General features: G+C 42.3%; 1 protein-coding gene across 1 annotated transcript in view; it reads right to left on the bottom strand.

The window, feature by feature from the left end:
* Smarcc1 (SWI/SNF related, matrix associated, actin dependent regulator of chromatin subfamily c member 1) overlaps nucleotides 1–22,032 on the bottom strand; it is a 130,090-nt gene that overhangs the window by 100,962 nt on the left and 7,096 nt on the right. Inside the window, exons 2-3 of the mRNA XM_010624569.2 lie at nucleotides 17,769–17,888; nucleotides 4,836–4,921 (exon numbers count right to left, since the gene is read on the bottom strand). Coding sequence (XP_010622871.1) covers nucleotides 4,836–4,921; nucleotides 17,769–17,888 — 206 coding nt within the window. The remainder of the gene's footprint in view (nucleotides 1–4,835; nucleotides 4,922–17,768; nucleotides 17,889–22,032) is intronic.

Here is a 22,032-nt window from a genome sequence, read left to right as displayed (position 1 = left end):
AGATGGATTCAAATAAACTGACCGACTGACCACAACAATGTTCTAGAGTAGAGATTATCTTAGTCAGTGTGATTTTGTGAGGGAAAGGGATACTTCAAACCCTTAAGCATCAATTAAAGGTAACTTACCCATTATGGCTTATGCTTGCCTAAAACCTCATCCACGCATAGGTGGGGCTTTTAGGAGTGGCTGGATCATGGGAGTGTGATACTAATGATGAGTGTGTGGTAACTGGATTAGTCCCCCCACTGGTTTAGCACAGTTCCGGGTGTGGATGAATGGCTTTACTAAAGACAGAAGATCCACCCTAGATACAAGTGGCCCACCAACAGGCATGTAGCCTGAATGGGGGGAAAAAAAGATTCCCTGCCTCCTGCTTGACCTGCTTTGGAGCCAGAAGACCATGGACCCAGCAGACTATGGACTGAAACCTCTACAAACTGTGAACTGAAACCTTCACAAACCTTTCCTCCTTTAATTTGTGGGTGTTGGGTATTTTGTTTCCTCAATGAGAAAAGTAACCAGGCAGATATTGGCATCACAGAAGTAGAGTTATTGCTATCTGGCCATGTGCTTCAGAAGCCTTTGGAACTCGCTTGTGGAAAGTTTGGAATGTTCTGGAAGATGCTAGCTGGAGAAGCAGCCCTGGAATGCTGTGAGCTGAACTTGATGGGATGTTGTGGTCAGCGCCCAGAGGACCAGAAGACTGACAGAAATGCAGCTGCTGAGGATCAGGATTATGCGGTTTCAACTGGGAACAAGGACTGTATGGACAGCTGCACCACCAACATCTTAAATCCCCAGTATTTCTCATCCTCTACCTTATCACAAGATTCTACTTATCCTTAGGTAGCTTATAAATCCTTGCCACACTTTTGGTCTTAATGTCAACCTTCTTGGAAAAACTGATCTTTGAGCCTGCTACTTTCCTCTTTTTTTATTTTCTCATTGAGTTTATTGGTATTTTTAAGGTATACAGTACAGTTACATTTATCATTTGGATCTTGTACCTTTATATGACAGATCTTGGTTCCATTTTTTCCCCATACTCCTGCCCTCCCTTCACCCCCTCCACACTTCCCTATTTACAAAAACTTTGTTTCCATTTTTTCCTTTTCTCAATGTGGTAAAATACCTCTGTTAATGATTCCTTGGTAAAGTCTTTCCCCATTATTTCTTTCTGTTAACACCCTCATCTAATATTCTGGTGTTGGCTTAACCTATTCCTAGCCATTTCCAGACAGTTTACTGTTTACAAAGTCTTATGACTCATCCTCCATATACTTTACTCAACACCTACTTGCATTTTCCACACTTTAATTCTTTTAACACAAATACTCTGGGGAGAGGAACAGAGCTCAAGGACTAAGAATGACGCTGGGGCCCCACACTTTCTGGGAACTAACTCTGACACCACTATGTATTTAATCTTCAACAATTTACTGGTCCCACTACCAATTTCACGACTATGGCATTTTCTGACGGTTAAATGAGGTATTTATGGTACAGTGTGGCACAGTGTATCTGCTTCATACATAGTAGATGAGCAAGTTTGAAAGTCAGGAGAAGCTGCTAGGAACCTCACCCCCAGAGTCTCACACATGCTAGGCGACACACTACTGTGGAGTTGTATCCCCAGCCCTTGGCTTTAATTTTTAAACATTACCATGTACTAGCTAAATCCCAGAGCTTATACTCTTAACCTGCTACCTTGATGTATATCCTGGAGATGTTCTCCGCATCTCAAACCATTCTTTCTAAATCCTGTAGCTTTTCCAAATGTCACCACCCACTCAGTGAACTGGACATTATCGCTTTCAGAGGCTGTCCACAAGTCGCTTCCTCTGTGAAGTGATTTCCATCTTCCTTCATGTTCATAACAAAGCCTGCGGTGGTGCACACCTGTAACCCCAGCACTTGGGAGGCTGAGCAGGCCAGCCTGAATTACAAAGCAAGACCCTGTCTCAAAAAAACCTGAAATAGTGGGCCAGGGATTTAGCTCAGTGGCACTGTGCCTGCCTCACAAGCACAAGGTCCTCAGTTTGATCCCCAGTACCAAAAAGAAAAGAAAAAACAAAACAAAACAAAAAAACAACTTCTAAATAAATTATTCATTATGATTAAGGCACTGTGCTAGGGCAAGACTGAAATGTTTCCTAAAGTAACTACAACTAAAAAACTAAGCAGACGGAAATGTAGCTCAATGGCACAGCATCTGCCTGGCAAGCCCGAGGTCCAAAGTTCAATCCCCAGTACCAAAAGAAAAAAAGAAACTAAACAAACACACACCTATTATCCCAGATATTAAAGAGACTTCAACCACAAGCTTAAACAGCAACTCTTAAAGGATCTCACAAAGTAAAATTTAAGAAGAAAAAGCAGGGCAAGAGGCAGGCACACATCTGGAATCTGGGAGGCTGAAGTAACAGGGCAGCTAAATTCAAGCTCAGCCCAGGAAACTTAGCAAGACACTGTCTCAAACTAAAGTAACAAGGGGCTGGGGATGTAGCTCAAGGCAAAAGTGCTGAGTTCAATCCCCAGTACTGCAAAAAGCAAAATGAGGAAGGAGGATTAATAAATAAGAGGGATCTCTGTCCCCAGTAGCCCTGTCTTGACCTTGTACATGAACTTTTCTTTAAATCCAATTTTTCTGGGGGAAGCAGTAACTAGAAACATTCCTCTGTAAGAAATAAACATCAGGGGTGGGGATTTAGCTCAGCGGTTCGGTGGCCTGCCTCACAAGCAGAAGGACCTGAGTTTGATCCTCGGCACCAAAAAAAGAAAAAAGAAATAAACATCAGCAGCAAATAGTATTTCCTGCCACATCAGGAAAACATCTAAACTTCTATTCCCTGGGCCTAATTTCTCACAGCCAAGCAAAAATAGGAAAAACAAAATGTTCTTATTCAATAATCTCTTTGAAGGGTATAAAATATGATCACAACACACAGGACTATGTTTAGAACTGTAAGAATGACCAAAAAATATCCAAAAACTTGATGTGCAGGCACTGACATTTACTTCTGTTATTTTATTGCACTTGGTTGTGAGTAGCTGGGGATTTAGCTTAGTGGCCCCACACCTGCCTTGCAAATGCAAGGTCCAGAGTTCAATCCCCAGTTGGGGGTGGAGGGGCATCATCTGTGAACTTGGTTGTAAGTAATCTCTCCATGAGCTATATGGACCTATAAACATCAAAACCACTCTGCTTGTTCAAAAACAATAAAAGCAGTAAACTAACCAAATTACATCAAGCTAAAAAGCTTCTGTACAGCAAAAGGACAATCAATACAGTTAAGAAACAACCTATAGAATGGGAGAAAACATCTGCAAACACTACATCAGTTAAGGGGTTAATATGCAGAATCTTGCTAGGCCTGGCGGCGCATGCCTAAAATCCCAGCACTTAAGGCTATGGCCGGGGAATTGCCATGAGTTTAGGTGCCATAGTGAGCCTGAATTACAGAGCAAGACCCTATCTCAAAAAAACAAATCAAACAAAAAATTCCAGAATCATAAAAGACCTTAAAAGCAAACGAACATAGCACTTATTTCAAAGTAGGTAAAATGTATCAGGCATGTACCACCATGGCAGAGCAACTGCTTGCATGTACCAGGCCCTGGGTTCTAACCCTAGCATAAGGCCCAGGATTTAGCTCAGTGGTTCTGCTGCCTGCCTCACAAGTGCAAGGTCCTGAATTCGATCCCCGGAACCAAAAACAAACAAACAAAAAACCACCCTAACTCTAGCACAATCCCCAAACCAAATCCAGGCAGACTGTCCTTTTTGCTAAGTACTCCTGGCTAGAGAAAAGGGGATATCTCATTATAGATTTGACTTGCATCTCTCTGATACTTCAGGCTGCTGAGTGTTTTTTTCATATAGCTATTGAGCATGTGTATTCAAGTCTTTTGCACATTCTTTATAGCCAAGCATGGTGGTGTACACCTGCAATCCTAGCACTATGGGAGGTTGAGGCAGGAGGACGGCCAAGTTTGAGGCCAGCTGGGCAACTCAGCAGCTACTGATACTGTCTCAAAAAATTATAGGAAGTGCTAGGGATGTAGCTCACTCGAAGTGCTAGGCTGTTTCTAGTATGACCACCCAAGAGAAGTATAGATGAAATATATAAATAAATAGAAGTATTATGTGATCTACCAATCCCATTAATGGTTATATACTCAGACATTTGCCCAATCTTTTTTTTTGAGGGGGGTTACTGGGGATATAACTCAGGTCCTCAAGCTTGCAAGGCAGGCGGCAGCATCACTGAGCCAAATCCCCAGCCCTGCCCTATCATGTTTATCCAATACTTTCTTTTGAGTCTTCGTACTGAGGATAGAACCCAAGGCTCTGTGCATACTATCCAAGCCCAACTGGAGTCCAAGCTCAAACCTGCACCACCACCAACAGGGAAACAGATAAATGTCACACACACAAAATGAAGTACTATTTGGCTATAAGAACAAGATCCTATCATTTGTCACAAGGATGAACGTAGAGGTGTCATAACAAGTGAATTAAGTCAGGCACAGCAGGACAACCACTGCACTGTGGAACCAGCTGTGGAATCTGAGAAAGTCAATGTAAGTGTGTTTTAAGTCTGCACCAGGGTCTGGGTCCATTTTCCAGCACCAAAAACAAACAAAAAATGCCCAAACTTTTGTCAATCAAATGTAATAGTTGTTTGATATTGTATGTAGAATAAAGTAGGTCAGGACTCTTGATAAAACATAACTTACCTTGTACTCAATCGTACTATGCTTACAGAATTCTCTAATGCCATACAAAAGAACATGACTTCACACGAAAACACTTACATATACAAACTTACCACCCCTGTTCGTTTTTATACTTGTAAGCAGACCCAAGAATGTGACACAAGGTGCCTCCAGCTTTGAAGTCCATGAAACACTTTGCCTAAAAATGATACAGAGTACATGTGAGGAAAGAAAAATGCTGACAAAATGACACATCGGAATTCTAAATTTTATAAATCAAAGACACTAATGACTGCTAGCTTAATAACCTCTCTAAAAACTTTGTTTTTTTGCAGCAGTAGGGACTAAACCAGGGCCTCTGAGCTTAGTTCCACACACCTCTTCTCCACCACCCCCACTTTCTCAAAGAGAGACAAGGTCTTGCTTACTTGCTAAACTGCCCAGATTGTTCTTGAACTTCCAATCCTCCTGCCTCAACCTCCTGGAGTTCTTGTTTTACAGGCATGCACCATACCCATCTCTTAAAGAGATATGAAGAAATGTTTCTAAAAATGTGTAACAATTATTTCCTTTTAAACTGCTTGAAAAAATAAACTGTACTGACATGACTACTTTTTGAATAAACAGTCTTGAAAAGCATCAGTTAAAAAATACACAGACTGGTCCCGGTAGCCCAAATGTGCAATCACAGCTACTAAAGAAACTGAGACAGAAGGATTGAAGCCAGCACAGGCAACTCAGCAAGACTCTGTCTCAAAATTAAAACACACAATGGACATGGTACATTGTAACCTCAGCACTTGGGGGGCTGAGGTAGAGGGGGAGGTGAAAGACTGCTGAGAATTCAAGGACAGCCTGTGCTACAGAGAGACCTTGTCTCAAAAAACCAAAATTTAAAACAAAAAATCTTAAAGGGTAGGGATATTATACTCCAGAGGTACACAGCTTGCCTAGCATGCACATAGCCTTGATTTACTCTTCAGTACCAGAAAGAAAAAAAGACAAGAAACTGTTTCTTAACTTGTTGTGTCCTTGTGCTTGCGAGGCTAAATCCCCGGCCCAAAACTGTTTCTAACAGAAATACTAACACACACAACAGTGACTTACTATAAATCCCATTGGTAAATTTTAAAAAATACACTTTAAATATAAAATTCCAGTTATACACAATTTTTTCACCGGTACATTTTAGATGTACATAATAACAAAAATATATACACACACACAGTAACATCGCAGGGAATTTGTTCATGTACATGATATATCTTGCTTCACCTTTTCCCATTCCCTTCCCCTCCCTTTGACTCCTCCCCTCGTTAAAAAAAACAACTTTGTTTACATTTCCCCTTCTATTCTCTTTTCTTCTCCCTGTCCCTTCTTTCCTTCCCTTTCCCTTCCCTCCTCCCTTGTCCCATCTCATTTGAACACTTTCTTCCCATTTCCCAGTATTTACATACATTTTGGTCCTTATTTACACTTTGGGTTTCTCACACCACAGAAACAATATAGTACTCAACATGCGTATACACAATTTCTAACAATGGTTTTTCTTTGGAATAAAAAAAATATTAGTACACCAGTAGATTTTGAGGTTTTGAGACAGACAGGCTCTTTTTACGTTAGCACAGGCAGTCCTTAAACTCACAATCTCCTGTCTCAGCCTCCCAAGGGATGGGATTACGGGAGTGCACCACCACGCCTGACGATTTTTCCTCTTTTTGATACCTTACTTAGGTTATAGAAAGGTTGTAACTGAGCTTTGTTAGTAATATTTTAATGCCCACTAAAACCAGAACTTTAATGTTTTTGGAAGCCTGTCATAGGGCTGGGGATTTAGATCAGGGACACCATGCCTGCCTCACAAGTACAAGGTCCTGAGTTCAAGCCCCACTACTAGAAGAAAAAAAAAAGCCTGTCATGAATTTTTTTTCTTTAAAACGTACAGAATGGTAGACTGAAAAGAATAACATGGTACAGCCAGGCATGGTGGTGCATACCTGTAATCTCAGCAATTAGGAGGCTGAGGCAGGAGGATTGCTGGGAGTTTGAGACCAGCCTGGGCTACACAGTGAGTTCCAGGTCAATCTCAACTACATAGTGAGACCGTCTCAAACAAACAAACAAACAAACATGGTACAAGCGCTAAGAGAGGCAACATTCACAATGGTAGATGCCAGGAGATAGAAGGGAAAAATGAAGTTACTGTTCAGTGAGCACAGGACTTCGGTGTGGAAGGACAAAAACAGTCTAGAGATGAGTAGGGATGGAGGTTGTATAACAAAATGAATGTACTGATACCCCAAACTGTACATTTAAAAAATTTCAAGCAAAGCCAAGCATCTTGGCACACGTCTATAAACACAACTACCCAGGAGTATGAAGATGCAAATTCAGGGCTAGACTGGGTATCACCAAGATTCTTGCTCAAATATAATAAAAGTGAGCACAGCATGCTGGCACACATCTATATAACCCCAGTATGCTGGGAGGCTGAGGCAAAAGAATTACAAACTCAAGCCCACCTATGATCCTAGCACTCTGTGAAGCTAAGGTAGAAGTTCAAAAAAGACCAGCCTCAGCAACACAGCAAGGCTCCATCTCAAACAAACAAACAAAGACAAACAAACATGGGGCAGAATTTTTTAAAAAACAGAATATTCTCCAGCTAGGCGTGGGGCACACACATACAATCCCAGCACCTGATAGGCTGAGGCAGGAAGACTGCCTTCAGTTCAAGGCTAACTAGCCAGCCTATGAGTTTAAGGCCATTCTAGACTTTACAGCAAGACCCTGTCTCAAAAAAACCTGAATGTTCTCCATGAATCAAGGATTCTTGGAACTTGATGGAAGAAAGAGATCTGGAACTAGAGACAGTCCTCAGAATAGGCTGTGAATCAGCCCGATAAAAGGTGAGAGTGACAGGACAGAGTCGGGGAATGAAAAGCTGGACACCCACGGGCACGGGCTGTCCCCGCTGGGACCCATCTTATCTACCAGCCTGCAGCTGCCAGAGACCCGGCCTCACACTCACTGCGTGGCTGGAATGTGAAAAGAGCACAGGTCCTTACACTTCCCCTGGCGGAGAAGCAGAGTGCTGCAGTACTTTCTTCTGAGTAGCAATGGAAAACCTGAGAACAAGAGGGCAACAGGGCAGCAAAACTCGCGCTTTCCGGGGTCAGTGCAGCGATGTGTCTGAGTGTGGCAGCAGGTGCACCCCAGGCAGAGCGCGTGGGGTCAGGACAGCTTGGGCCACTGCCCCAGCACTGTGAGCTAACTGTTCTCAAGAGCAGGCTTTGCACTCGGATTTGGCGGCTGAACTGGAAGCTTACTCCTGTTCTCGCGGGTGTGTGCCCGTGGTCTCTTCCTATCTATGTAGTCAATTGAAAATTGTGCTTAACTGAATGAGACTACAGAGAAATTTGCTATTACTTTCAGTTTGTGCCAGTGTCTTTATCTCTTTATTCCTTTTGAAACCAAAGGAAATCCTGAATAAACCCTCTGCTTGTCTCTTTCAGTCACTTGCTTTCATCACCAAGTTTACAGATCAGGTAGCTAAGCAGCACATTCCCACTGGCTTTGTGACATGCAACACCTCTGACACCCAGGTCACCAGAGCTAACAGCTGCCTAAGCCACCATTCAGGAACTTGGAATTACTCTGTTCACACCACTCCCGTTCCCCTTGGCCAGAGTGGGTGTCCGCAGGATGACCTTGTGATGTCAGAGAGCAGGGGATCCGTCCTTCAACCACACACACCAATAGTCACTTCCTGAACATGCACCCTGTGAAGGGCCATGAAGTTGGACACACACGTGCAGACTGCCGTTCCTTCAACTCCCCATGCCTTACCTTGCCCTGTGTCTTCACCTCCAGCATCTCAAAGCTTATTCTTAGGGAGGCAGACTGGACACTTGGGCTCCTGACTGCACACCTAGAACAGCCTTGTAATGAACTTGAAAATTCATCTTTTCAATGACTAGCATACTACCAACAAACAAAATAGGCCTCATCTGGTGACACTGACTTCACGAACACACAGTCAGTGCTAACGACTGCTCAAGAGGAGTGTGTCTGCCAGTAGAGTATGTATGTATTTACAGTGATGTGTTCAGATTTATTAATAATGAATGTACCACAATATGGATATGAAAGCCAGGTGTAGTGACACACACCTATAATCCTAGCACTTGGAAAGCTAAGGCAAGAGGATTGCTGTAACTTCAAGGCCAGCCTGAACTACACAGCAAAACCTTGTCTCAAAATTACAACACAAGGGTAAAAAATGAGAACCAAGACCTGTCATGTGAAGGCACAGGATCCCAGTAATGAATGTAACTGTATTGTATACCTAGATTGTACCAATAAACTCAATAAAAAGAAAAAAAAAAAAAAACCCAAAGTTAAAAAAAATTACAACAAAAGGATATGAAGAGATAAACAAAAGCATGGAGAATGACTATATCCAAGAAACCAAGAAAGATCACACAAAATCACAAAGTATTGACTATCTGGCCTTGTATTCAAACATCTCTGCTCTGTATTAAAAATCTGTTCCAAAGCCAGACATAGCAGTGCATGCCTGTGATCCCAGCATGTGGGAAGCTGAGGCAGGAAGATGACCAGGGACAGCCTGGGATACAGAGTGAGTTCAAGGCTAGCCTGAATTACATAGTAAGATCCTGTCTCAAAAAAAAAAAAAAAAAAAAGTAAAAGCAAAAAATTCCCGTTTCAAAAAACACCTGTATAGGTCTGAAAATACAAGCTGTAACACAAGAAAAGGTATTAAATATTTCTGATAAATGACCGATATGCAGAATACATGAGAAAATTCCTTACAATAATAATGTAAAAGACAGCTCCAAATTTTTTTTTAAAAAAAGGGGTCCAGGTACTAAATCCTTGCTATTCCAAAGGCTGAGGTGGAGGATCACAAATTCAAGGCCAGCCTGAAAGACAGTTCACTACAAGAGTACAAATGGTCAATAAATATGAAAAGGTGTTTAAATGTCCTAGCTACCACCATAAATCCACCAAACACTTAAAACAAAAGCCAACACGTGAAGCGTCTGTGAGACAAGAGAATTAGATCTCTTAAACACTGGCTTCAATTAGTAGAACGATAAAGCATTTTCTGATCCTCAAGTTCTGTCACTGAGGTAGCAGCTGTTTAACCATCTACACTGTCTGGGGAACATGCCAGGGACAATCAGGGCTCACTGGGGCCTTCTTTAAAAGCTGGAGGAGATGACAAACAAGTACAAGCTGCGCTTAAATAATGTACCTGCCTTCTACTTGCATTTCTACATTTACCAGGAAAATGGTAAATTTTCAACAAGGTCAAGCCAGTAACCTCATTTTCAGGAGTAAATTCTATAAACTCCTTACCTAGTATCAAGTTTCCATTCTAATTCTCAATGAGCTTTCATCATCACCTGTCTTGTGATTCTCACAACTTCCCCATGAGATCAGTAAAGCAAGGAACATTTTCCAAGAAACGGGCACAAGTCAAGAGCCTTCCCACAAGGTTAAAGAGTGTGAAGTCATGGCTACTTAGCTCCCAACCCAGAGCTAGAACAAGAGCTACAAGAGAACCACCAACCAGAAAATATATATAGCACAGAAAACCAAAGGTCACGGTGAACTGATGTCAACTAAAGTATCTGGCTTTGATACCACAAGTCTTAAAATGCTGGAGTTTGAGCCAGGCATGGTGGCACACACCGGTAATCCCAGCACTTGAGAGACTGAAGCAAGGAAGGCTGGCAGGAGTTTGAGACCAGCCTGAACCACATAGCTAGACCCTGTTTCATGAAACCAAAAACAAACAAACAAACAAACCACCATAAAACTTGTAACAGAGCTGGGAATGTGGCTCAGAAGCAGAGCCCTTGCCCAGTGCGTACAAATGCTGAGTACCAAACCCAGCACAGGGAAAATAAATAAATAAATAAAACACACAAAACCAAAAAAATTATAATCACATTATCTAAAGATGCTTCAAAGATTCAAGAGAGGTTGGGATGTGTTTCAGTGCCACGGCACCTGCCTAGCACACGCAAGAGCCCTAAGTTCCATCCCCAGCAACCACAGAACAAAACAAGCATCAGTAAAAGACAAACAGTACAGGAAACTGTTACCGCAGCAGGCCTGAGACGATCCTCCGTACTGAGGTGTCATTTCAAGGCTGGCACTCAGGAAATCTCACATACATCATGGCTGGCAGTTAACTGGTACAGAAGATGACTGCACAGACTGGGCACACATGTGCTTTATGACAATCACCCACATTTCCTCTGAGTCTGGGATATGGTGTGTGCTGGACAGAAGGTTTCTGTCACCAACCCCCAGGAGCAACCTCAGACCTGAGACTCAACTTCACTTCCCCTGGGTGTGTATCTTCTCAGCACTGGGGCTATGGGACCACACCCGCCAGGACCATGGGAGAGCATAAGGAAGCCCCCCCTGGACGTCTTCCATCTCCACTGGACTTTGCTTACCCTGCTCTGACAAACCCTAGGGATGAGCACAGCTACAAGTTCAGCTCCATGGTCCAGGGATTTAGCTCAGTGGTTCCGCCTCCTGCCTTGCAAGCACAAGGACCCCAGTTAGATCACCAGTACCCAAAAAAAAAAAAAAAAAAATCAAAAGTATCTACAAGTTCAGCTCCATACAAGTCTCTGAAGGCACCAGTAATCTAGAGACTAAATAACCTTTCTGAAGAGGCAACTCACCTACAATACCCAAATGTTCAACATCATTAGTCATTGAGAAAACACAAATTGAACTACAAGGAGATCCCACTACATACCCATCAGAATGGCTCAAATTGTAAGGACTAATCCTACACGGTGCTGGCAATGATTTGGAGGTAGTGGAACTCTCTCTCCACTAAACACAATGTAAAATGACACAGCCAGGTTGGAAAAGTTTGACACTTTTTTTCTTTCTGCACCCAGGTATTTACCCAGGAGAAGGAAAACAACCATACAAAGCCTTACACAGCAACAGTAACAACAACAAAAACAAAACAAAGCAATATAACAGCAGCTTTATGTTCTAAGCTGGAAATGGGTGAGAGAGTAGCTCAGTAGAAGTGCCTGCCTACCATACACAAGACACCTTGGGTTCAATCCCCAGCACCACAAATCAAAAATTTAAAAAGAGCCAGGGACTTGGCTCAGTGGTTCTGCCATCTGCTTGGCAAGCGCAAGTGCTAGAATTCGATCCCCAGTACCAAAAAAAAAAAAAAAAGTTTTTAAAAAAAGAGAGAAAAATGAAATAAATTAAATTCCTATTAGCCAGTAAAAGGATAAACTAAACCAGGCTTGGTGGCTCATGCCTGTAATATCAGCTACTTGGGTGGCTTGACGCAGGACAATTCTGAGTTAGAGGCTAGCTATATGATTTTGTCAGACCGTCTCAAAAAAAAAAAAAAAAAAAAAAATTAAGGGAGGAGGGGCTGTAAGTGTAGCTCAAGAGCAAAACACTGGCCTAGTGAGTGCCAGGCCCTGGCCTCAGTCTCCTAGCACAGAAAAAAATACATAAACATCATGGTTCATCCATACAAAAGAATTAATCAACAATAAAAAGGAGCAAACTGCTGAAACACAGAACAGCACAGATTTATCCCGAAACCAAACTCCACCAATGAGTGAAAAACACCAAGCTAAGAATATGTACAGTGTCATTTCATTCACACACATTTCTTAAAATGCTTGGGAATCTAGCAAACACAGTATCTGCTGCATCCGGAGAAGGATGGAAGGGAGAAAGTGGGGAACACAAGGAATCGTGGAGGGAATGGACACACTGCTGTCTTAAACTCATTAACTACATCGATCACACCCCATGAACTTGGAGGGAAAAATATCACGAGAAAGAGGGAAGGCGGAAAAGAATAAGCTTATACAACACTCAATCACAACAATGCTGGTAAACTCAGGTTCCTCCTTGAATGTACACGGTAAAGGCAGGGACTGCAGGCCTGCCCTCAAACACTGCTCCATTTTCTGGAGCCCTGGCCTGCGCGGGGACAGCACCCCCTGGCCCGAGGAAGCACTACAGGCCTCCAGAGCAAGAGCCCAGTCGGGAGCACACAGCTTTCCATGGTCTGGTCCCACTGGCTACGCCTACTGACCTGGCAAGTAACTGTAAGAAAAGACTCAAACTAGATTTTTCAGAGATTTAACTCTACCACTACAGTAATTCGTTTTATCTATAAGCATATTTGAGATCAGGTCTCACTAAATTTGCCTGGGCTAAGCTTAAACTTGTGATCATTCTGCCTCAGCCTATAAAGTAGCTAGGATTTTTTTTTCTTTTTTTCTTTTTGGCAGTACTGGGGATATAACTTGGGACCTTGCGTTTGTGAGGCAGGCAGCAGCACCACTGAGCTAAATCCCTGGCCCTAGGATTTGTTTTTTGAGACAAGGTTTCTCTATGTTGTTCAGGCTGGCCTCACAGGGATCTTCCTGCCTCAGCCTCCCCAGTACTGGGATTACAGGCATGCACCTCCTTGTGTAGCTGTCCATTGTTTTTTAAACAAGGATACTTAAGATCTTTTTTTTGTTTTGTTTTGTTTTGTTTTTTGGTACCAGGGATTGAACTCGGGTCCTTGTGCTTGCAAGGCAGGTGCCGGAACCACTGAGCTAAATCCCCAGCCCAAGATCTTTTTTTTTTGGAGGCAAAGTGTACAGTTTTCTTTGGTACCAGGGATCGAACTCATGACCTTGTGCTTTCGAGGCAGGTGGCAGAACCAATAAGCTAAATCTCCAGCACTACAGTTTTATTCTTAATGCCAGTGGGTCAGTCTGGGACTTCTACACAAAGAGACTGACCAGATCTATTTTTCTCGATGGTAAGAAAACAAAATTTTATGCAAATGATAATACTGGCTCTAATATGAAAGAAAAATAAGCAAATTATGTACATGATATACAACGTTAGGCTACAAGCAAGTATCTTGTCATATGAGAAACATGCTAATCTACAAGTTATGTGAAAATAAATCAGCTTTGTCAAAAATATGTTCACAAGTTACTGAAAACATTTATCTTTAATATCAAACATGGCATCAATTTCAAAAATATATTTTGTTACACAGAATACACACCAAAAATTTAAAAAGAAGTTAGTGGCAAAATCCTAACAATTAACAAATCCACTGGGCCAGAGATGTAGCTCAGTGGTTCCACAGCCTGCCTGGTAAGCACAAGGACCTGAGTTCGATCCCTGGTACCACACACACACAAAAGAAAAGACGCTGAGTAATTAGCACATCTATTAACAAAATTAAGTTTTTTAGTGGCCTATATCTCCCAATAATAAAGACTAAACAAAAACTACATAACTACTATTTGAAAGTAAAAAATACATTTCAATTCACCATGCTTAATTAGAAGACACTATGTGTTAAGCTCAAAGACACAGAAAAACTTCTGTCATCTCAATATTTTTATAATAAACACTGCAGATATATAATCCAGATAAATATTTAAGTGATTTACTGAAAAAACACATAATGTATGCACTTTAGCCTATCTCCATCTGGGATTTTATTTTCTGGAAATTTTATACAGAAATACTGATATCAAGCTTTTTGTATCTATTAATTATTCCCACAGGTCTCCACAACGTAAGAAATTTTCATGGGATTTTCAAAATAGACTTATGTATATAGTTTCTCCCCAATTAGACTTTTGTCATGTTTTAAAGGCAGAACAGAAGTGGAACATGTGACACACTCCTGCAATCTTAGCGCTGAGGAGGCGGAGAAAAGGCCAAGTCTGAGCAGAGTCTGGGCAACTCAGTGACTCACTGAGTCCTTGGCTCAAAATTTCAACAAACAAAGCTGGAAACGTAACTCCATGGAAAAGCCCCGGGTTCAGTCCCAGTAGCACAGCCCTCAAAAAGGCAGAACAAAAAAATGATTCTATTATTCCAATTATGTTTCCATTATGTACATGTATGTATGTTCTAAAGCCTTGACAAGATGATGGAAAAATTAGAAATTTTTTTAGAGTGGGAGTTGAGACAGGGAGGGTCTCATGTAGTTCAGGCTGGCCTTTAACTATGCATCCCAGACTGGCCTCCAATGGCTATCCTGCCTCAGCCTCCCCTGGGCTGGGATCACATGCGTTTGCCAGTAGACTCAGCCAGAATTTTTACTTGAAGGGTTAAAAATATTTTTGTTTCAATTAATATTATGTTAACCTAAGCAATATATTTTATTTATTTATTGCAATTTTTAGTCTTATAAAATCCTTTTTTCTTTCCAAGTCTAACTTCTCAATTAGAATTTTATAGAACATAACATTGTGAGTCAAATATAACTTTGGAATTCAGCATATAAAGTTCCACTTCTTTTTTTGATACTGGGGATTGAACTTGGGTCCTGCGCTTGCAAGGAAGGTGGCAGAAGCACTGAGCTAAATCCCCAGCTGAAGTTCCACTTTGATTGTTAAAAAAACAAAACAAAACAAAAAAACTCTTATACTATCAGTGTTTATTCAGGGGAAAAAAAACTTTTCAGCAAACAGCTTCTGTGCAGAAGCATTTTTTTTTTTTTTTTTTTTTTTTTTTTGGTACCGGGGATCACACTCAGGACCTTGCACTTGCAAAGTGGAAGAACCACTGAGCTAAATCCCGGGCCCCACCTTCTGTGTTTCACTGAAATATTCTTAGCTTTGTTAACTAACTGTCTCCCTCATCCATTTTAACACTATTTTACATCACACCCATCCCTTTCGTTTGGAAAATGTTGAACACGAGGGGAAAGAAGCACATCTGCTCTGGCATGAGGCCACGTTTTTTTTAGTACCTCGGATCAAACTCAGGCCCTTGTGCTTGCAAGGCAGGTGGCAAAACCACTGAGCTAAATCCCGGGCCCAGAACCTTACACTTTTGAGCTAAATCCCAGGCTCCATGAATTACTTTTAATTATGGTTTATACCTAAAAATATTCTTCCCTAATCTTTAAAATCTGAAAATAATGGTTTAGCTCCCAGGAGTTAAATATATACCACGAATAAAGTCCTGTTAGTCCAGCAGGCATGGCGGCACACACAGGAAGAGGCAGAAGGGATGGAGTTCAAGGCCATCCTGGACCACCCTGTGAGACCCTGTCTCAGAAAGAACAAAAGCCCTTCTGTAAATACCATTTGGAAGACACACTTTGGGGGGGGACCAGGGATCTCAAACTCACAACCTTGTGCTTGAGGCAGGTGCAGTGTCACTGAGGTAAATCCCTGGCCCACACACCTATGTTCTTAATTCAGACTACCAAAATAATTTGATTCATATAAAGTATACATTATGTATAAGTTTTATTCTATATTGTATTGTACTTGATAGTGCTCAATCAATATATTACAATATTTTAAGCAATTAAAACCTTCAGCCGCTGACTGCCTCACAAGCACAAGGACCTGAGTTCGATCCCGGCACCAAAAAAATAAATAAATAAAACAAAACTTCAGCTAGTTTTTCATATACTCTAATCTGGTTTATATTGTAAAAGAACAAGAAATGGAGATAAATATGGAGAGCTTTCTAAAAAAGAATAAAGCCAACAGATAAAACATTAGTGATTAAGAATACTGAGGAGGGACAGGGATTTAGCTCAGTGGTTCCACCGTCTTGCCTCGCAAGCACAAGGTCCCGAGTTCAATCCCAGGAGCGCCCCCAAAAAAAGTTATTGAAGGAAGCAAAAAACGCCTATTGATTGTTTCAACAAAAGCAGAGAACATGAGCGCCACCTGCCTCACAAGCACAAGTTCCCAAGTTCAATCCCCAGTACTAAAAAAAAAAAAGATATAAGAAACCACAAAAACCCAAGCAAGTAAAATGGAAGACAAAAATTACAAGACAAGATAAGATAGGAACTATGAAACTCTTAAGTTGCCAGGGATTTAGCTCAGTGGTTTGACCACCTGCCCTGAAAGTGCAAGGCCCCGAGTTACTTCCCCCCAGCCCAAAAAAAAAAAAAAAAAAAAAAAAAAAAAAAAAAGCAATCAATGGAAAAATAGAGAAGACAACACTAAAATTCTAAGTACCCTACAACTCTAGTATTTATATAACCAGAGAGCCAGGCATGGTGGCGCACCCCTGTAATCCCAGCACTCAGGAGGCTGAGGCAAGAGGATCACTGTGAGTTCAAGACCAGCCTGGGCTACACAGTGAGTTCCAGGTCAGTCTCAACTATATAGTGAGACCCTGTCTCAATACCCACCCCCAAAATATATATAAAAGAAAGTATAACATATCAGACAGGCGAAATAGACTGTGTTCCTTAAAGAAATATAACTGGCCAGGGATTTAGCTCAGTGATTCTGCCACCTGCCTTACAAGTGCAAGGTCCTGAGTTTGATCCTCGGTACCAAAAAAAAAAAAAAAACAGATCAGATTGACAGGCATTTTCATAATGATTCCTGCAACATTTAATGTAGATCTTCATTCCTGAAAAGCAGATTTCTACAATTAAAAAGCAGTAAGATTCTGTTGCCGACTTTCCAGAGTGAACCCATCATTTTCCTTTTTTAATTCCACAGACTGTCAGCGGCTGAGTGTGGGGCCCACTGTGACGTGCCCTAGCCCAGGCATCTGAGGGCTCCCGAGGATAGGATCTTGTTTAGTGCAGGTGCACAACAGGCTTCCTTATGGAATAATCAGCACAGAGAACCATGCATGCACCACACAGCCTGTGAGGATGCCCAGAATGTGCTATCTTACTATGTCTTCTTAGTAAAGCTGATAACAAAAAAAAACTGCTCTGAGTGTTGTACTGGAAAAAAAGCTTGGTTCCTGCTTTATTGTAACGTCTGCTCCATGCATATTCTTTTTGTTTTTGTTTTTTTGGTGCTGGGGCTCGAACTCAGGACCTCGCACTTGTGAGACAGGTACAGGTGCCACTGAGCTACATTCCCCAGCCCCTATCATGCATGCTTTTTCTTTGAGAACCTTGCCTGGCCAGGCCTCCTTTCAGCCCACCAGGCCTGTCACTGAATTAAAAAAAAGTGAAAATGCCCCATCATGGGTGATTTACTTACAGGTAGTTTGGTGAAGGCTGGGTTGGTGACGTGCTTCCCAAAGGCATCTTCCTGGAACTGGAGAAGCTGCACCACCAGTCCAGCTAGAGTCTTATTGGTAGGAGCATCGGCGTGAACATACTGCAAGATAGAGACAGGGACTCAGCAACTTCTATGACTGCTACAGGGAGGAAGTGGGTTTACCTCCCAGTGCCACAAAGTGCGGGCATCGTGGCAAATTTACTGTGTGAGACATGCTCTTTGCTGCAAAGAAGTTAGAAACACAGGGATGTGTATACGCATAAAAATAATCAAGATGAGTCAAGGAAAGTTGAGGCATGCCTGCAATCCCAACACTCTGGGAGGCTGAGACAGGAGGATGGGAATTCATGCCTAGTCTAGACAACTTATGACTTAGTGAGACTATTTCAAAATACAAACTAAAAAAGAACTCAGAGTATAGTTCAGTGCAAAGACAGTAGGTTCAACTCCCCAGTCCCACAAACTAACCATAATAACAAGAACAACAAATATGGGCCTGGTACAGTAGAGTATGCCTACAATCCACAGCTGAGACAGGAGGCCTGAGAGTCCAGGCAACACAGCAAGACCCTTCCCCAAAAGCCGGGCATGGTGGCACACGCCTGTAATCCCAGCACTCGGGAGGCTGAGGCAGGAGGATCGGTTCGTGACCAGCCTGGAGTACATAGTGAGACCGTCTCAAAAGACCAAAAAAGACCCTTCCTCAAAATTAAACAAAAGGAATGTACAAGCATACAATCAAAAATTCCAGTCAGTATTTAAATTAAAACAATTTAATACAGTAAAAGACATTACCATTAATCCCTCTCAAAATACTCCCTCTTGCTTTGAACACATTTATCCCACCCTTCTTGCTACTTTCTTTTGAGACAGGGTCTTGCTATACAGTTCAGGCTGGCCTCAAACTCGAGGTCATCCTCCTAGCTCAGCCTCCCAAGTGCTGGGATTACAGGCGTGCACCACCACGTCTGGCCTTCTTGCCACTTTCCAAAGCAGCTCTGCAAGTAATTCTTTCCTGAGTGTCTTTAGTTGTGCTATACTGGTTGCCTAAATATCCTGAATCAATTAAAAATGTTCACCTTTTGGCCAAGCAGCATGGTACATGATTATAATCCCAGCACTCAGGAGGCTGAGGCCGGAGGATTGCCAGGCATTTGAGGCCAGCTTAAACTACACAGTGAATTCAAGGCCAGCCTCAACTACACAGTGATATCCTGTCTCAAAAAAATAAATACTAAAGTTTTTCCTCTTGTGGTCATGATGGAGAAGCGCGCAAAGTCATGTGGTGGCAAATGTGGTGAGTTAGTTGGATAAGGATACCGACAGTATCTTTATGAGCCGGCCTTTCCACTGGGTGCCCCTCAGCAGCAGCATTCACTGTATTTTTTCTTTACACTTTGTAAAGGTGCTCATGAAAGAGGACTTCCAGAGCTAATGCAAAAAGTGCAAAAGCCAGGCAGGCACAGTGACAGATGTCTGTAATCCCAGCCCAGCCCTCAGGATCTCCAGGCAGGACTCCCTCGAGGTTCGAGGCCAGTATGGGGTACACAGTGAGTTCGAGAGTAGCCTGAAATACATAGTGAGACCCCCATCTCAAAAAAAAAAAAAACAAAAACAAAAAAACCCCAAAGTGGCAAGAAAAATGGACAGGTTACGGTCAAAAGTGAGGGCGAGGGGCAAAGGAAGCTATTGGAGTGTCTTTTACTATTGTGATTTTTTTTTTTTTTTGGTACCAGAGATCGAACTCAGGATCAAACTCGTGCTTGCAAAGCAGGCAGCGGTACCACTGAGCTACATCCCTGATTCTATAATAATTTTTAATTTAAATCCACACTGTATTTTTTGGTCAGCCCTTCTAGTTCAGCGCAAGGTCCTAGGTTCAGTGCCAGTCCGTGAATGAATGAATGGTAAATCAAGGCCTGGGCAGTAGTGTGAGTGGAGTCACCCCTGGCTGCAGGAACCAAAACTGCTGTACTCTGACCTGACAGTGTAACGCACAAGGGCAGTCATTCTTAACAAGCAGCGTTCCTACCTAATGTGTCCTCCTTGGAATGCACACGCTGACTCCTGTACGTGAAACAGCCAGCCTGCAAGTGAACTGCTGCGGACTGGTGTTTGCTTGAATTATTTTATTTTACGCTGCAAGTCAGGGAACTCTAACCAGGAGTCTATTTCTGTGTGACTCACAATCTAAGAGTTTTTACGTTTTTGAATGGTTGAGAGAAAAATTAACATTTTGTGGCTCTTGGACAGTACTGAAATTCAAATTTCAGGGCTAGGGCTCAGTTGTAGATCACTTGCCTCGCATGCCCAAGGCCCTGGGTTCAAGTCCCCAAATTATGCCCCCTAAAATCAAAATATAAATTTTTCTTTTGTTTTTTGACCTTCTGCCCTTAGGCTGGGCAGCAGTGACACCCAGAACTATGCCACACCAATCAGTAGACTGATTTAGTAATCACACCCTTTAACCCAGCATCACACACTCTAGATCCAGCCAGCTCTGAAAAGCTCACCTGTGACCACATGAGGCTGTGGGGAGACAGCTGGACACAGCCACAACACCGCATTATGGCAAGTAGGAAGGAATCAAACAGTGGAGACAAGTTTAACATAATCAAGCATAGAAAAACAAAATTGAACACAGGTGTGTCCAGTTTGTGGCCTGCCCCTCTTGGGCCACTTTTTGATGTTATAATAAAAAACACTTCAAATAAAAGGTTGCTACTTAGTATATACACACATCTGTGTGTGTGTGTGTGTGTGTGTGTGTGTGTGTGCAGACAGGCATGTATTTGAATATTCACGTGTGTTACTGAGAACTGAAGCCAGGGCCTTTGCACTAAACTACATCCACAGCCACTCATTCACTCATTTACTTATTGCAGTACCGAGCTAGAACCCAGGACCTTTGCATTGAGGTACATCCCTGGCCAATCTGCATTTTCAGATAAGGCCTTACAAGTCACTAAGCTGCTCCTCTGGGCTCCAACTTTTTTATTAATTTATTTTATTTTATTTTATTTTATTTTATTTTATTTTATTTTATTTTATTTTATTTTTTTGGTTTTTTGAGGCAGGGTCTCACTGTGTAGTTGAGACTGACCTGGAACTCACTCTGTAGCCCAGGCTGGTCTTGAACTCACAGGAATCCTCCTGCCTCAGCCTCCCCAGTGCTGGGATTACAGGCGTGCACCACCACGCCCAGCTTGAGCTCCAATTTTCAATGCTCCTGCCTCACTGTCTGACAGTGCTAAATTACAGCCCTGCAACAACCTGCTAGCTTTACATATTATATTATATATGCAACCAAGCACAATTCCTCTTCACTCAAAAAGTGGTGGGTAGGGCTGGGCATAGCGGTACCCACCTATAACTCTAGCACTTGGGAGACTGAGGCAGGAGGATCACTGTGAATTTGAGGCCAGCACACATTACATACTCCTGGTTAGAGTTCCCTGACCTGCAGCGTAAAATAAAATAATTCAAGCAAACACCAGTCCGCAGCAGTTCACTTGCAGGCTGGCTGTTTCACGTACAGGAGTCAGCGTGTGCATTCCAAGGAGGACACATTAGGTAGGAACGCTGCTTGTTAAGAATGACTGCCCTTGTGCGTTACACTGTCAGGTCAGAGTACAGCAGTTTTGGTTCCTGCAGCCAGGGGTGACTCCACTCACACTACTGCCCAGGCCTTGATTTACCATTCATTCATTCACGGACTGGCACTGAACCTAGGACCTTGCGCTGAACTAGAAGGGCTGACCAAAAAATACAGTGTGGATTTAAATTAAAAATTATTATAGAATCAGGGATGTAGCTCAGTCTACTACTACATAATGAAACCCTGCCTCAGAAAAACAAAAAATAAAAATAAAAAAGGGTTGGAACAGGAGAACAAAGCAAACAGGAGGTTGCACATGACAAACATGGCTCTCAGATTTTAGCATGCAACCAAGTCAGGAGTCTGAGCTCCATGCTCAAAAGGACTCTACTTCAACAGGTCTCTACCTCAGCAGGTATCTAATTCACTAAGTTAGGCACAGAACCTTACATTTCAAACAAGGCCCAGGTGGCACTACTGTTTTGGGAACTACATGTTAAGAACACTGGACTTTGGGCCAGGGATTTAGCTGAGTGGTTCCACAGCCTGCTTCACAAGCTCAGGGATCTGATGCGTTCCATCCCCAGTACAAAAAAAAAGAACACTGGACTTCAGCCAGAGATTTAGCTCAGTGCTTCCACTGCC

Source organism: Fukomys damarensis, unplaced genomic scaffold, assembly GCF_012274545.1.
Source record: "Fukomys damarensis isolate Sample0158 unplaced genomic scaffold, DMR_v1.0_HiC HiC_scaffold_12, whole genome shotgun sequence".
Taxonomy (NCBI): Eukaryota; Metazoa; Chordata; class Mammalia; order Rodentia; family Bathyergidae; genus Fukomys; species Fukomys damarensis.
Note: the sequence above shows the minus strand (reverse complement) of the source record. Positions and strands in the feature narration are given on the sequence as shown.